Raw genomic sequence first — 17,376 nt, 5'->3', positions numbered from 1 at the left:
CCTTCTGAAGTTTGGAGAAGATAGGGGCATTGATGTGGATGTCATCCCTTCTCAACAGCACAGTGCAAAGTGCATGCCGATGGCAATATGTAAGTCATGACAAATGAAGCAGAATGGCTCCTCAGCTTTACATTTTGGAAACTACAAGAACTTGCAGTTATATAGTATGTGTAATGTAATAAACATCCCAAGGCATTTAATAAAGCAGAAAGTGTGGTGGTGGGTGATATATTGGAGTGGAAACAATAGTCTTGGTGATGAATAGATCAAACAAAGCAGGAGGAATATAGTTCAATCTGAGAGAAGAGATGGAAGAGGGATGGACATGATGGGAAGGACACAGAGGAGAGAATTTTCCCCCCATTGGTGGGGTTGTGCGGGGATGGCGGGAGTGGGCATGAACTTGATCAGATCCGCGTCACCATTTTACCTTGGCGGGCCAATTGAGGCCCACACAGTGTGACGTTTGCCTGGAAGTACTGTGCGTTCCCTGCGTGGGCGGAGCTCCCTGAGTCAGGGCCCGCGCTCTTTCGCGCATGTGCATGGAAGAGCACAGAAATCTCCCCGAGGCACCTCTGATGGGAGCCAATCAAGATGGGTTCCAATATGATATGTTGACATTTTGGTGTCAAAGAACTTTGAACAAAGTGGTGATTGTGAGGCTAAAGATGGTGACAAATAAGTAGAGACGGATGTCACCTGCATAGATAGGGGAATTGTTTCCATGCCTATGGAACATATTATCAAGGGGGAAGATGGATATAAAAAAAGGAAGAATACATTTGCATCACAAAATTTAGGGCACACACAGTTTTCCAAAATGCATACTGAATAAAATCAACAACTTAGTTTCTTAGCAAGTACCTGTCTAGTTATCAGAACTAGGCGTTATATGACAACAGCAATATAAGTGTGGTAACAGAGTTGGATATTATAAAAATGGCCACTTTCATCATGTCATCCCCTTCAGAAGTCTAGAATTTTCTTGTTATATGCTCTTGCTTCATTACTTGTGGTCACTCCTTTCCATTTTCTGACAAGGGCAGAATTTTTAAGTCAGCGGATGGGCGCGATCAGCAGGCCCGCGATCAGCCTCCGCCAGCGATTTCACACTGGCTGGCCAGTTAACAGTCAGTCAGTGTGAAGCAAGCACTGAAATGCTCAGTGGTACTGGGGTGGGGGCGGGAGGAGGGCGTGCACTGGCGAGCACTGAATGAAAGCTCTCTGAAGGCAGAAAGGTGCTTCAGGGAACTGAAAACTTTAAAATCAATAAATAAAGTTTGTAAAATCAGAAAAAAAATATCAGTGCATCACAATCAGTCACCGGAACATATAGATGATAAAAATGATGTCCATAGATTTTTATCTTTTTAATTTAATAACGGAAACCTCACCCCGCCCTTGGATGAGGTTTCATGAAATATTGCAAAGCCCACATGGTCATTTTGCCCGTCTACCAACCGTAAGCTTGGATGGACCACAAAATATCAGAGACAACTACAGTGACCTTAATGGGCCTTTTAATTGTCGGCGAGCGCACTTCCAAATTTTGCGCGTGCCCACTGACCGAAATATTGCACGAGCGCTTGCCTGACGTCATCCCATATGATTTCGCATCCGATCGGGTCGGGGACGCACGTGCAAGTCGAGCTAAAAATTCTGCCCCAACAGTTTTTCTGTAGATAAAAAGAAAATCATGAATGCTGAAAACTTGAAATAAAATTTCAAATTCTGACAATGCCCAATGGGTTAGGGAATATCTGGTTGCATTCAAAGTGTTAGCCTTTCATCTATAACATTAATATCTTTCTTATTTAAAGTTGGCCAACCTGCTCTGCACTTTTACCATCTTCTGTTTTAATGTTGTTTGTTTTTAACTTTCTCTTTCCATTTCATTTTTGCATTATTTCATCCCTCTGTTTAGACCTCCACATATCAAGTACTGTCCAGTAATTTAGAAAGTAACTAGACAGCCTCTGTCAATGGTAAGCTATTAATTCTCATCAGGATGTGTGTGAGAGTGGCCTGATTTGACTTAATTCCCTGGAAAATAGTAAATTATTTGGATCTTTTTTGTGAAAGTATGAATGTGATGCTGTGGTGCATTTCATTTTCTGTTCAATGTATTAGCATAACTTTTGCAATGTTGTAAAATCCTATCCAAAAGATTAGAGTAATGCTGAACCTTGGAATGACACTGTGAAGAATGATATGCGATTTAATCCCACAGTGTTTCCTGAGCTAACATCAGAGTCCAACACAGAGCTCTCCACAGGGACGGAAAAAAACAGAAGCAGCGTTGTCCTTGGAATGTGGGAACATTTTTCTTTTTGGATCTTCCCGCGGATATTTTCTGGAATCATTTGCATGACAGCAGGCCACCCTGTAGACAGAGAAATTATGAGGGAATAGAAGGATTATAAATCCTCTAAATATAATGTGAAATGCAGTAAACCTCATCTTAATGCTTTTACATAGTAATATTTTTTCCAAATGGCTAAACTTTTCCCATATATTCAGAATATTTTATCCAGAAAAAGTTAATTATACAGTGTGGATTTTTTACAATAAATAACACGATGTTTTCCACTTTTGCTGTTTTTAATTTTGCTTATTATGAAATTCCAAACTAAAATGCACAGAGGGCCAAATATAAGGACGGAAATTGAATCTGCCTAGGTTAGTACTTATATATTTAAATAATGCCAATTCTTATTTAAATAGTTGCTTAGTAGTACAAAGCTTGAGTATTATTAAAAAACATACTGTTCAAGCTTCTCATCTTACTCTAATCAGGGCAGATACGCAATAGCACCAAATCTCAAAGGGGAATAACAATTTATATAGCATGATAAGAGGGTGCTGATTGGTACAGCCATTTCCATGGAGAATGCGCCAGGAAATAGTCAACTGCCAAGCTTTTGTTTAAACTCGAACAAAGCAAATCAACTCTGATTGTTCAAGGCAATGCCAAGGGGAATGAACCAGGGAATGGCTGTCCCCTAAGTTTTTGTTTAGTTGAAAAAGGCACAATGCATGGACCTGTCCTTTCTGTTTGCAAAGGACAGGGTCTTCTAGCACATGTAAGTGAGCCAAACTGTGAGCCCGACTGATAATCTTAGGGCAGAATTTTCTGCCCAACAGGCGGGTGGGCCTGACCCAATCTCCGGCGGGTGGGGAGCCGATACCCGCTGGAGAAGTGGGCCCCACCACCATTTTACTTGGGCAGGCCAATTAAGACCCACCCAGTGTGACGTCTGCTGGGAAGCACTATGCGCTTCCTGTGCGGACAGAGGGGGGGATTCCCCAAAAACGAGACTGCTGCCTCAGGGAGATCGGCTCCGATTTAAAACTTTTAATAAACTTGTTTAAAAATTTTCCCTGCCATGTCCCCTCATGTGACACTGTCACATGAGTTGAGACATGTCCATAAGTTTTATTGAAACCTTTCTTAAAAATTTAAATACCCTCAGGATACCTCATCCCACCCGCACAGGGAGCACACAGCGCATGGCTGCCTCAATTGGCCTGCCTACGTAAAATGGCGGCGTGGACCCGATTGGGGGCGCCAATCGGGTCCATGCCTACTTGTGCCTGTCCCTGCACAACCCCCCAACAGGGGGAAATTTTTTTCCATGAATTCTAAAAGTGTGTGAACAGTTTACAATTTTTCCAATGTTATAATATCCAACAGTTTGTTGAGCAACTCTGTTTGCAATTTAATTCCAGCTGCATAGCAAAGCCCAGCTGCATAGTGCCACTGATGGGCAGACTGGCAAGGGTGTGCCTTGTGTGCATAGAAAACATGCAACCTAGCCAGATCTTGATGTTGCTCAGCCTTTAATACTGATTTGGTACATAACCTGATATCTTGGACCTCACAGGTCCTCATTTAAAAGCTCTGAACTGATGGTGCATTTAGCTGCACAAGGGACTGCCCATTTGTGCTAATAAAGGAATCAATATAGATCTCTCAGGTATGGTGCTTTGACTTCCTTTTGTTGCTGCAGTTTGAGTGGAAATACTATGTTCTGTGTTGTTGGAGTTCTGTAAAGTTGTGGGAGTCAAAAGGGAGTGATGCTGGACTTTACCAATGAATTCAACGGAATTTCAAGGCCTGTCAGCAGAAAGCCTACGAGCACTCATGGGGTTCTAGCTGCAGTATCTCTTGGGTTACAGCAGGTTGCAGAGAGGGATGAAGCAGTGCGTAATGAAAGAAGGGGTGTGTTCTCAATACAAGACCGTACCCAGCAAAGGTAATGTGGAGCACTTCTACTTTTGCCTTAACCAGGTGCAGCGTCTGAGGTGGCTGCAATTCACCAAGGAAGTGAATTGTGTGAGAGTATGAGAGGAAGGTAGTAAGAAATGTAGAACAGCAAGAGTTTCTACATGTATTTAAAAAGGAAGAGTAAGCAATATAGTGTTGGTCTTCTCAAGGGAGTGAGGACGGGGAGATAATAAGGAAATGGCAAATGAAATGAACAAATATTTTGCTTCTGTCTTCACTATAGAGGATACACAAAACATTCCAGTAAGAGCTGTAAATCAGGAGGTGGAAGGGAGAGAGGAACTTGGTGAAATTAGAACACTAGGGAAGCGGTATTGAGCTAACTGATGGAGCTGCGGGAGGAAACGTCTCCGGATCCAGATGGACTTCATCCTAGGGTCTTAAAAGAGGTGGCTAATGAGGTAGTAGATGCATTGGTGTTAATTTTCCAAAATTCCCTAGACTCTGGAAGGTTCCATCAGACTGGAAAGTAGCAAATATAACCCCTCTATTCAAGAAGGGTGGGAGGCAGAAAACAGGAAACTATAGGCCAGTTACCTTGATGCCTGACAAGGGGAAGATTTTAGAATTGATCATTAAAGAGGTTATATCTGGGCACTTAGGAAAGCTCAAGGTAAATGGGAAGAGTCAGCATTGTTTTATGAAAGGGAAATCATGTTTAACCAATTTATTAGTGCTTTTTGAATGGGTAACATGAACTGTGGAAAAAGGGGAGCCTGTAGATGTACTGTACTTGGATTTCCAGAAGGCATTTGAGAAAATGCCTCATTAAAGGTTATTGTAGAAAATAAATGCTCATGGTGTAGGGGTTAACATATTAGCATGGGTAGAAGATTGGCAGGCTGGCAGAAAACAGTATGCATAAATGGGCCTTTGTCTGATTGGCAGGATGTGATTAGTGGAGCCCCACAGGAGTCTGTACTGGGGCCTAAACTTTTTACAATTTACACCAATGACTTAGATGAGGGGAGAGAAGATATCATAGCTAGATTTGTAGATGACACAAAGATGGATAGGAAAGTATGTTGTGAAGAAGACATAAGGAGTTTGCAGGCAGATATAAATAAGTTGAGTCAGTGGGCAAAAATCTGGCAGGAGTATAAGTTGGGAAAATATGAAGTTGTTCACTCTGACATGAAGAATAAAAAAGCAGAGCATTACTTAAATGGAGAACGGCTATAGGGGCAGAATTTTCCGGTTGGCGTGCGGGGGTGGGCCTGACACACCGACATGTAAAATGACGCATGATATTTCGTTCAGCGGGCATCGCCGGAGTCGACTGCGCTCCTGCCGAAATGTAAACGGCCTATTAAGGCCATTAAGAAATTAACTAAAGTACATAAGAACGCTGCCCGTCCAAATTTAAGGTTGGCGGGCAGACGAAAAGCGCAAGCGGCCTTTGCCTTTTTCAGGAAACCTCATCCACAGGCGAGATGAGGTTTCCTGAGCCTTTTATTAAATAAATAAATACATTTTCATAAATTTAAAACATGTCCCAACTCATGTGACACAGTCACATGAGGGGAAATCTTTAAATAAGTTTTTAAATCATCTAATCAATCCTTTCAATATCCATTCAATCTCCTTTGGCAGTTCCGTGTCTCAGGGAGATTGCTGCGCTCTTTCACGCGTGTGCGCAAAAGGGTGCTGGCCCCAACGTTCCCTCCTCTCCCCGTCCACACAGGTAGCACTGCGCTACCGGCTGCGTATTTCATTGGGCGGGCCTTAATTGGCCGGCCCACCCACGTGAAAGAGCAGTGCGCATCCGATCGTGGGTGGCGATTGGCTCCGTGCCCGTTCCCACCCGCTCCCGCCCAGCCTGCCCACCATAGAAAAAAATCCTGGCCCAGAATTCTGTGGTGTGAGAGATCTCACAAAACTTTAGCATGCAGGTACAGGATGTAATCAAGAAGGCTAATGGAAAGCAATCCTTTATCACAAGAGGAATTGAACATAAAAGTAAGGATGTTATGCATTGATAAGAGCACACCTCGAATATTGTGTGCAATTTTGGTCTCCTTATTTAAGGAAGAATATAAATGCATTGGAGGCAGTTCAGAGGAGGATTACTAGGTTGATACCTGCGATGAGTGGGTTGTCTTTTGAGGACAGGTTGAACAGACTGGGCTTGTTTCCACTGGAGTTTGGAAGAGTGAGGGGTGACTTGATTGAAATATATAAGATCCTGAATGGTCTTGACAAGGTGGAGAGGGAAAGGATGTTTCCTCTTGTGGGTGAGTCCAGAACTAGGGAATTGTTTTAAAATTAGGGGTCGTCATTATAGGACACAGATGAGAATTCTTTTCTCAACAAGGGTTGTGCAACTTTGGAACTTTCTGCCTCAGAAGGTGGTGGAGGCGGGGTCACTGAATATTTTTAAGGCAGATGTAGGTAGATTCTTGTTAGGCAAGGGAATCAAAGGTTATTGAGGGTAGATGGGAATGTAGGACTTGAAACACAAATAGGTCAGCCATGATCTTATTGAATGGCAGAGTAGGCTCCAGGGGGCGAATGGCCTACTTCTGCTCCAATTATTATGTTTGTATGAATGGAAGGATGTAAATGCACTTGAGGTGGTTCAGAGGAGGTTTACTAGATTGATACCTGGAATGAGCAAGTTGTCTTATGAGGATAGGTTGGACAGGCTGGGCTTTTTTCCACTGGAGTTTAGAAGAGTGAGGGGTGACTTGATTGAAGTATACAAGATCCTGAATGGCCTTGACAAGGTGGATGTGGAAAGGATGTTTCCTCTTGTGGGTAAGTCCAGAACCAGGGGGCACTGTTTTAAAATTAGGGATTGCCCTTTTAGGACAGAGAGGAGGAGAAATCTTTTCTCTCGGAGGGTTATGCAACTTTGAAACTCTGCCGCAGAAGGTGGTGGAGGCAGGGTCATACAATATTTTTGAGGCAGAGGTAGATAAATTCTTGTTAGGCGAGGGAATCAACGGTTATGGGGAGTAGATGGGAATGTGGAACTCGAAACACAGCAGATCAGCCTTGACCTTATTGAATGGTGGAGCAGGCACGAAGGGCTGAATGGCCTACTTACGCTCCTATTTTGTATGTTCATATGTACATATGCTCGTGGGGCTCTATGTCAAGAAATCTGAAGATGAAATTTACCCCAAAATTTTCAAACCAGTGAAACTCTCAGCCTTAATTTATTGACTGGCATTTTAATCTCTGCCCTGGAAGATAAGTTGCAGTAATATACATTTTAATCTGCTGGTGAGCAAATTCTCCATTTCAAGAGTGTTCAGTGGCCCTATAGAACACAAATGTTTTATGCATTTGCATGGTTGAGCTGTCAATCAGTTATGAGGAACATGCATATTGCTGCTTGATTGTAGCAGCTAGCTCTCTGGGATTGAATGTTAACAGGACCTAAATATGTTAAATAAATGGATAGATTTGTTGACAGCTGTCTGTTAGAATAGTGTATGCATATTTTGGTTTATCTAATACACAAACAATGGATAATTTGGATGTTTATTGCTTAAGGTAAAAATAAAAATGCGGCTGAATTTGAGCTGTCTTACATTTTTCAGTTAGAATATTCTACAAGAAGATTTAATTCGCAAACATAAATTAATGATTGATGGTACAGTTCGGAGGGAAAGATGTGGCATTGAAAAAAATTCAATCATGCACCAATTACCTTTGCAGTGTATTTTAGGATTTAATTCTAATTTTATTTTTTGATAATGTTAGAATTTCTTTCTAGCTCCTAAAAAATCAAAGTAAGCATTCACATCTAAATGTTCAGACTTTTGTAAAATATATTTATTTTTATATTCCACTAAAGAAAACTAGCAAGTACGATATGAGAATAACACCTAACTCACAATGTCATATTGTGTGTTACTAATGTCTTTAATCTACATTTTGAACCAGTGTGACCGTAAAAATAAATGTTATTTTGGAATCAAAAAAACTACTGACTAGAAACCAGTATTAAAATGAATAACCATTTGACTGTGACATTAAAGCAGAAATCCAATCATGGAACTTCATTCTCAATCAATAAAATTGTCAGGAACACTCAACTGAATTGCTGCCTTGCAGCTCATTGCCAGCTATCCATTATATTATGTATTCATCATTATGTTAATGGAACATTTATAGTACAGCCTGTAATGTTTCCATCAGCTTCCACCTTCTCAAAGCAAGCAATGTCTGAGAACACATACCACTGGAAAAGCATAAATGAGCTTGTTTTTTGCACAGTTTCCTGAATTCCAACAGTGACTACACTTCAAAAGTACTTCATTGGTTGTAAAGTTCTTTGAGGCATCATGTGGTCATGAAATGAACATTATAAATGCCAGGCTTTATTTTTCACTTTTATTTTCTTTTGGTTTTGGCTGTTTAGTTAAGGGCCTAATATGTAATTTATTTTCATGAGATCTTACGTAGATGTGAACCAAGCATTCATTGAAATCTTCACCTTCTTTCAAACAGGCATGGTATTCATGAAAAAGTATTCAATTCAGTTGGTCAGAGCAGCTAAATGTATTTGGAAACCCTAATGTAGCATATCACCCCAAAGTGCTTCACAAGGGAATAGGGGAAAAAAGGATAACTGAGGAAAGATTGAGACGTTTTGCAGGACATTGACCAAAGGGAAATCCAAAGAAACTTTCAGAAGGCTTTTGAAGATGAAGGGATGTAGTGGCAAATGAATTTAGGAAGGGAATCCTAGAAAGGAAAACCATGATGGCTGAAGATGGTTCCTGTCAGGAAGATATAATCATGTTATTGGAATTTATTATAAAATGGTGGTATCTGTGTCTATATGTGGCTGTGGGTGAGACTTAATTGGATTAAAGGCAGCTGGTCTGAAAGCTTTTATGTATTAGAACATGAGCTAGGTTTGAATGTTAAGTAGGTAAACATAGATGTCAAGGAACATTTGCATTTATAAATAAAGCAGATTCAATTGTTTTCAAAGGAGGAGTGAAATGTGTTGCCTAGCCAGGTGAAATTCAGAAACAGTGGGCAGAATTTTGCAGTCGGTGAGCAGGGGTGGGGTCCGCTCACCAACGCATTAAATTACGGTGGATGACATCGGGCAGAACCCCTGATGTCATCCAGTCCCATTTAAATTTTCAGGAAGGCGGGGGCGCAGCAAAATCAGCTGCGGGCCTGCCAACCTGTCAATGACCAATTGAGGCCATTGACAGGATCATTTAAACAATTAAAGGACCTGCCCGTCCAACCTTAAGGTTGGCAGGCAGGCCAGGAGTCCCGGCGGCAAACAGAGGAAACATGAAAGCTCTTCCAGCAGCGGGGTTTCATGCACTGTTTTAAAAATTTTAGAAAGTTATTCTATAAATTATGACATTGTCACGTGAGGGGGACATGTTAGGGAATTTTTTTTTTTCTATTTTTAATATTTTTCAAAGTGGATGCGATCTCCCTGAGGCTGCGCTTAGCCTCAGGGAGATGTGCGGTCTTTCATGGAGACGTGCGCTCTTTCATGCGCACGTGCGAAAAAGCGCACTCTCGCTTTTAGGGAATCCCCCTGCCTGCACAGGAAGTGCATAGCGCTTCCCGCCGGATGTCACGTAAAATGGCCTGCTTTGTTGGCGGGAAGCAGCTCCCCACCCACCAGAGATTGGGTTGGGCCCGCCTGCCCAACAGGCAGAAAATTCTGCTTAGTGTGTTAATTTTTCCCAAAGATTAATGATAAAACTTAGTACTATGAGAGATTTTTATTCTCAGAAAGGTAAAGTCCAAAGACATAGTAAAACAATGGGAATTTGCATTCAAAGGGGAAAATATGTATAAAGGAGAGAAGGCTGAGTGTGAGATTAGGCATTTTAGGATCTAACAAGTGTGAAAAGCCTTCAGCATCTACGCCTTAATCTGCTGTCTTCAAAGAACTGAAGTTAAAAAACTCACTTTGATTTCGACTGATTCAGGGTATTGTGTCACTTTGCCTGGATCTTTTAAAATCTATGGGCAGAATATTATGTGGTGCATGGGCACATGCCCGAGCATAAAATAAAGCACGATAATATTAGGTGTGCATCCCGACATCATCAGCAGTCTTGTGATACGTCGTTCAGTGGACACGCGGCAGAGTCGGCAGCATGCCCACTGACAATTAAGAGGCCTATTAGGCCATTAACAACCTAATTAAATTCAAATTAACACTGCCCAACAGCTGCCTAATGGTTGGTGGGCAGGTGAAAACACCAAGCGGCCTTTACATTTTTTAGGAAACCTCATCCACAAGTACGATGAGGTTTCCTAAAGCAAGTAAACATTAAATAAAAACTTTATTTCTGAATTAAAAACATGTCCCAGCTCATATGACAGAATCACTTGAGGAGACATGGCTTATTAAATTTTTATTCTCTTCATATTTTTTTAACACAGCGCTTCAATCTCCTTGAGGCAGCTCCATTCCTCAGGGAGATTGAAGCGCTCTTTCTCACGCATGAGCAAACTGTGCACTAGGCCCGCTCTCCCCCCTCCCTCCACCCACAGAGGCAGTGCTGAGCGCTGCCGCTCGCGATCCATGCTGAGTGGGCCAACCCACGTAAAATTGCAGTGCGGAGCCAATCGTTGGCGACAGTCAGCTTCCTGACCACCCCCACCAAGCACCCCTGTCAAGGGCAAAATCCTGCCCTATTTGTCTTACTTTTGTTTTAACGAAAGTATAACTGGGAGTCCAATTAAGGAGGGGATTTAGAAGTTATTATAGCAGTAGTAATTTGTAGACTTATGTATGTGCTTAAAAATCATTTTTCTTGTTGATAAATCTTTAATCTAGTTTTGTAAAAACCTATAAGACTTGGTGGCCTTATTGCTACTGAATTTAAGGCACGCATCTCGAAATTTACACAAATTGCAAAACAAGTTGTAGCAGTTGTTTCAAGTTTCTCTTTGGGATTTGAACAACTCAGCTTTTATGATCAGCTGTGCCACAACATACCACTGATTGCACAGTGCAGGTAGTGAAGGGGCACACTGTAATCCAAATTGGGAAACTTAGAGATAGAGATCAGAATACAAGGTTGAAGCAGATTGCAGTAGCTGGGTGGATCAGGGCAATGGAATGATTTGTAAATCAATAAAAAGATTTTGAAATCAGTTGGGATTCAGGAATGGAGGTCATCAAGCATGTTAGCATTCATGATAGGGTATTTGTAGAGGAGGTTGGGAATATTTGATGTTTACATGGAGCAGTGCTTGGGAGGCCAAAGAACAAATGATTAGAAACATTGAGCCTTGATGTGAGAAAATCATAGATGAGTGTTTTAATGCAGGGAGGGGCAGGGTGATTATTTGTAATTGTTATTGGTAATCGATGAGTGGGGTAAGAAAGGAGTTGAAGTTCCTGTCAAAACGAAACATGGTAAATATTGCAGATTGTTCGGTTTACCTTGCATCAAGGGGAGAATATACTCCCTGTCAGGGGGGCTGAGCGGGACCGGGCGCAGGCAGGTGCTCAGCCGGTCATCGCCCGTGATCGGCTGCATGCCGTCATTTTACGTGGGTGGGCCAGTTAAGGCCTGCCCAACATGAAGCGCACCCGGAAGCGCTGAACACTCCCTGTGCGGGCGTGGGGAGTAGGCTGAGCTGGGGCCTGAGTGCAGAAATCTGCATGGAGCTGCCTCAGGAAGTTTAATTTCATTATGCAAAATTTAAATAAAGAAAAAAAAAATTCCAGACATGTCCCCCCCCTCCCATGTGACAGTATCACATGAGCTGGGATATGTCTATGAATTTTAATTAAAAAATTTATTTTGTTTAAAAATCCTTCATGAAACCTCATCCTGCCCGCGGATGGGGTTTCATGATAAATGCGAAGGCTGCCTGGGCTCTTCGCCTGCCCGCCAACCTTAAAGTTGGACGAGCAGCTCTGTTACTTATTTTAATTAGTTTTTAAATGGCCTTAAAAGGCCTTTGACAGTTCAGCGGATGTGCAGCCGATTCCGATGCGCACCTGCTGAACTGAAAATCGGAATGATGCGCGGTGACATTGAGATGCACATCCAACATCACTGCGCATCATTTTACACGTCGGTGAACAGGGCCCACCCGCACACGCCAACAAAAAGATTCTGGCCCAAAAGTTGACTGAATCAGGCTAACATTCACTGTTTTTGGCATGACGCAAAAAGGGTGACTTTGGCTTTGCCAGTGTTTAAATGCATATTTCTGGCTCAACCTCAAGCAAGCAATGTAATAATATTAATCACATCAAGATCCATTGTGCCACTTACATGTTAAAGGAACTTGGTGAAAATTATGGAGATGGCCACAGGGTCAGAAAAAATAATTTTTGCTCATATTGAGCTATTGTTCTGCCTAAGAAGGATACTATTACAATTTATAAATCAGTTTGCGAATTGCCATGCAGGTATGTTGAAGGTTATAATTCTCCTCCATAAATCATTAGAATATCACTGGATGAGATCTGAAATCAGTCCCCTTATTCATCCGCTCAGTGAAGCAAATGGTATGCAATGTAATGCAATCTGAAGAGTGGAGAAGATATATTTTTGAAATGGGAAGGATTTAACCTGATTTAACTGGCAAATTAGTTTCAGTAGAAAAATGTTGGGACTGAAACAGGAATTTTGATTAAGCAATACAGATTATTATTTGAGGTATCATGAAAATTATGTTGTAGGCAACTAAACACAGTCACAAAAACATTGGGGTGGATTTTATGGGGCACGGATTTCCCACCCCCACCCAAACTAATCTATAAATTGGTCAGCACCTCGCACACTTAACATACAGCTGCCCTGCAGTGATAATACACTGGGGGTGGCCTTTGTTAATTCAGAGTAGGGCTTCTGCATTTCAGGGACAGGAAATCCCACTCTCAAGAGCTGCCAGCCAATCTGATAGGCCAGAAGCTCTGTAGTCCCAGAGGACAGTAGACAGTAGTGTCCACTGCTGAGACTATATGCAATCCCCAAGAAGGAAGACGATGTTGTCCGGACGTGGAGGTAACCCCAGGCATTTTGGTCACGCAGGAATTGGAGACCCTTGCGAGGAGGGTGGTGGTAGGTAGTTGGGTTTTAGCAGGTGGTGGGGAGGCACAAAGGAAGTGTACCATCTGAAGATGCACATGATGGGGCACAGGGTCCCCTAAATGGAGGTAACTCAGCCTTCCTTCCCGACAGCAATTTGGGATGGCTGCCTTCCTTCCGCCTTATCCCACAGGCCGAAAAATTGTGGCAGAGGCGAAATGAGGCCCTTGGGTGACAGTTAATTGTCCAGGTCAGGGCGTCAGTAGACCGAAGGACAGGCTTTACCTACTCGCTCCATGAAATAGGGAACAGTCAGGGCTGGGCGGGAAGGCAGGAAGGCTGGCTACTCACTTCAAATGCACCACCGTTAAATGCCCCAGCAGGGGCACTGGGTTTGGGGTGCTGTAAAATTAGCTCCATTAGCATTTTACGTCAAAATAGCGAAAAGTACTTTTAGGTTATTTTGGATCTATTTAATAAGTCACGAATGAAAATAGGCAATGGAGTTTATTTCAATAATTTTGGAAAAATGATAAATTAAATATAATTGAATACCTGCTTTATTGATAAAAATACAGCAGATAAGCAATTTAAAACATATAGCCGGATGGATAAACGTACACCCTTGTAATGTTGTAAAGGGTTCTCTGACATCCTTTTTCCGAAAGTTCAGTAATTCCACAAGGGACTTTTTAAAAGCTATTGGAATTAGCAAGCCAAAAATGTATGGCTTCACGTCACATCCTATAGCTGCTCCCAAATGAATTTAACAGTGGGCTTTCTATAATCTCAAAGGTCAGTGACAAATTGCACCAAAATGATGAAAATGAAGGCTAAGAAACATATCTCCTATGTAATTGCCAAAACTGTATTCTAAAACTTATGTATTTTGTTTCATACTCAATTTATAATTTATGCTTTGTACATTTTTTTGAATACTAAATGGTAAACGCTTCCTCCCTCACACAAGAGTACAAAATATAGAAAGATTTTTGTTTTCAATCTAAAGAATTTTGATGGTTAATATAAAGCAGGTATTTCCTAACATTAACCCACCAACCAACAAACCTGCCCCTCCCCCCAAAAATGCCTGTTATATGAGGCAGATGTTTACTTCGTCTTGCGCCTCATTATGAAAAACTATCTGTATTATAAGAGGCAATTTACAAATCTGTGTTGCAGGCTAGAAGCTTTGCCTGCTGGCAAGGATTATTGGCAGTTCGGCACATCATGATATTCTGTCTATTATAATGAAAGAAGGCAATAGATGCCCTCTTCGATCGCCTGGACTTCTTCTGAACCCTCTTCGATGGTCCAGGCTTCTCCTGAGCCCTCACTGCTTAAAGTCTGCCAGCCCTCTTCCTGCCTGGAGCCCCTTTCTCTGTTCCTCTTTCTTCTTAACTCGGACCTCTCCATGTCCTCTCTCACTCTCCCCTGCCCGGGACTCTTCTCTGGCTATGCGCTCCACTCCTAGCCATATGATCCAGATTTTTGCACTTTTGTTTGTGCAGGTCCACTTGGCCCATACTTGACCTGAAGAATTACAAAAACACTGGATCATTCATGTGCCGCCTACTCCTGAACTGCACATGCGTGAAACATCCGAGACCCATTAGAGTTCTCGGCCCCTGCTCCATAAGAAGGTAAGTTGGATCTTGTAACAATTGGACAAATCAAGTTGGCGAAGATAGTCTGGAGAATAAGTTCATAGAATGTATTCAGGACAATTTCTTAGAACAATATGTTCTGGAACCAATCAGGTTTAGACCTGGTTGTGTGTAATGGGATAGGATTAATTAATGATCTCATAGTAAATGATCTTCTAGCTAAGAATGGTCATAGCATCACAGAATTTCACATTCAGTTTGAGGGTGAGAAATTTGGGTCTCAAACCAGTGTCTTAAGCTTAAACAAAGACAATTACAAAGGCATGAAGACAGATATGTCTAAAGGTGACTGGGAAAATAGGTTAAAAGGTAAGACAGATACAAAAAGCATCTCAAGAATAGTAGAAAATTAAAAGCAAAAGGGAGGGAGGAACTTAAAACAATAACAATCAGTAGAGAAAAGGTACTGGGAAAACTAATGTGACTAGAGGCTAATGAGCCTGATGGCCTGCATCCTAGGGTCTTAAAGGCAGTGGCTGCAGAGATAGTGGATGCATCTTCCAAAACTCCCTAGATTCTGGAAAGGTCCCAGTAGATTAGGAAGCCACAATCTAACACCACTATTCAAGAAAGGAGGGATACAAGAAGCAGCAAACTATATCCCAGTTAACTTAATATCTGTCATAGAGAAATTGTTAGAATCCACTACTACAGAAGTTATAGCAGGATACTTAGAAAATCATAATGTGATCAGGAAGAGCCAACATGGAAAACTGAATTTAACAAATTTATTACAGTTCTTTGAGGAAGCTACCAGCAAGGTGGATAAAGGGAAACCTGTAGATGTAGTGTGGTTGGATTTCCAAAAGTCATGTGATAAAGTACCAGATCAAAGGTTACCACATAAGATAAAAGCTCATAGTGTACAGGTGTAACATGTTAGCATGGGTAAAGGATTGGTTAACTATGAGGAAACAGAGGATAGGGCTAAATGGGTCATTTTTGAGTTGGCAAGCTGTAACAGGTGGAAGGGACTGAACATACGGTAGCTAAATTTGCAGATGACACTAAGGTAGATAGGAAACTAAAAAGTAACATAGATAGGTTTAACGAGTGGGCAAAACTTAGGCAGATAATATGGCAAAATGTGAACTTGTCCACTTTGGCAGGAAGAATAGAAAAGCTGTATTATTCAAATGGCGAGAGATTGTAGGACTTTATGGCACAAGGGGTTTTGAGTGTTTTGGTACATGAATCACAAAATGTTAGTATGTAGATACAGCAAATGATTAAGAAGGCAAAATGAATCTTGGTGTTTATTGCAAGGGGAATGGAATATAAAAGTAAGGAAGTTTTACTGCAACTATATAGGGTCTTGGTGAGATCACATTTGGAGTACTGTGTACAGTTTTGGTCTCCTTATTTGAAAAAGGATAACATTCCATTAGACACAGTTCAGAGAAGGTTCATTCAACTCATTCCTGGGATGAAGGGCTCATCCTAAGAAGAAAGGCTGAACAGGTTAGGCCTATACCCACTGGACTTTAGGAGAATGAGAGGTGATCTAATTAAAACCTGTAAGATCCTGAGGGGACATGATAGGATAAATACCGGGAGGATGTTTCTTCTTGTGGGGAAGACTAGAACTAAGAGAGATAGTTTAAAAATAAGAAGTCTATCTTTTTTTAAAAGGGAGGTGAGGCAAAATTTCTTCTCTCAGAGGGTCGTTAGACTATGGAATTCTCTTCTCTGAGAGCAATGGAGGCTGGGTTATTGAACTTATTCAAGACTGAATTAGGTGGATTTTTGATAGACAAGGGAGTCAAGGACTATGGGAGAAAGACAGGAAAGTGGAGTTAAAATCAGATCAGCCATGATTTTATTGATTGGTGGAGCAGGCTTGAAGGGCCAAATGGCCTAATCCTGCTCCCAAGTCCTATTTTTCTATAGGGCAGCTGGTCTAATATCTGTCATTGGGAAAATGCTAGAAAGCTTTACTAAGAAGAGAGTAGCAAGACATACAGAAAATCAGCATTAATCAGGCAAAGTCAACATGGTATTGTGAAAGGGAAATGGTGTTTGACAAATTTATAAGTTTTCTTTGAGGATGTAACAAGCAAGGTGGATAAAGGGAACCAGTAGATATAGTGTATTTGGATTGCCAGAAGGCATTTGAAAAGGTGTCACATAAAAGGTTACTGCAGAAGATAAGAGCTCATGATGTTGGGGGTGATATATTAGCATGGACAGAGTATTGGCTAACACAAAACAAAGGGTTGGAATAAATGAGTCATTTTCAGGTTGGCAAGCTGTAACTAGAATGCCATAGGGATCAGTGTAGGGACCTCAGCTATTTACAATCTATATTAATGACTTGGATGAAGAGGCCGACTGTATTGTAGCCAAATTTGCAAAGATAGGTAGGAAAGCAAGTTGTGAGAATACAAAAAGTCTGCAAAAGAATAAAGATAGATTTACCCAATGG

General features: G+C 41.5%; 1 protein-coding gene across 3 annotated transcripts in view; it reads right to left on the bottom strand.

The window, feature by feature from the left end:
* Window positions 1-17,376, bottom strand: part of trmt9b (tRNA methyltransferase 9B) — a 169,309-nt gene that overhangs the window by 89,270 nt on the left and 62,663 nt on the right. For 2 of the 3 annotated variants that reach the window (XM_041198588.1, XM_041198594.1), the window contains exon 1: window positions 1,568-1,671. The exons of the other annotated variant lie outside the window; for it this stretch is intronic. In XM_041198588.1, the coding sequence (XP_041054522.1) occupies window positions 1,568-1,600 (33 nt within the window). In that variant the 5' untranslated portion in view covers window positions 1,601-1,671. Of the gene's footprint in view, window positions 1-1,567; window positions 1,672-17,376 lie in introns of those variants that run through there. 3 annotated transcript variants of the gene reach the window in all.

Source organism: Carcharodon carcharias, chromosome 11, assembly GCF_017639515.1.
Source record: "Carcharodon carcharias isolate sCarCar2 chromosome 11, sCarCar2.pri, whole genome shotgun sequence".
NCBI classification, from domain to species: Eukaryota; Metazoa; Chordata; class Chondrichthyes; order Lamniformes; family Lamnidae; genus Carcharodon; species Carcharodon carcharias.
Note: the sequence above shows the minus strand (reverse complement) of the source record. Positions and strands in the feature narration are given on the sequence as shown.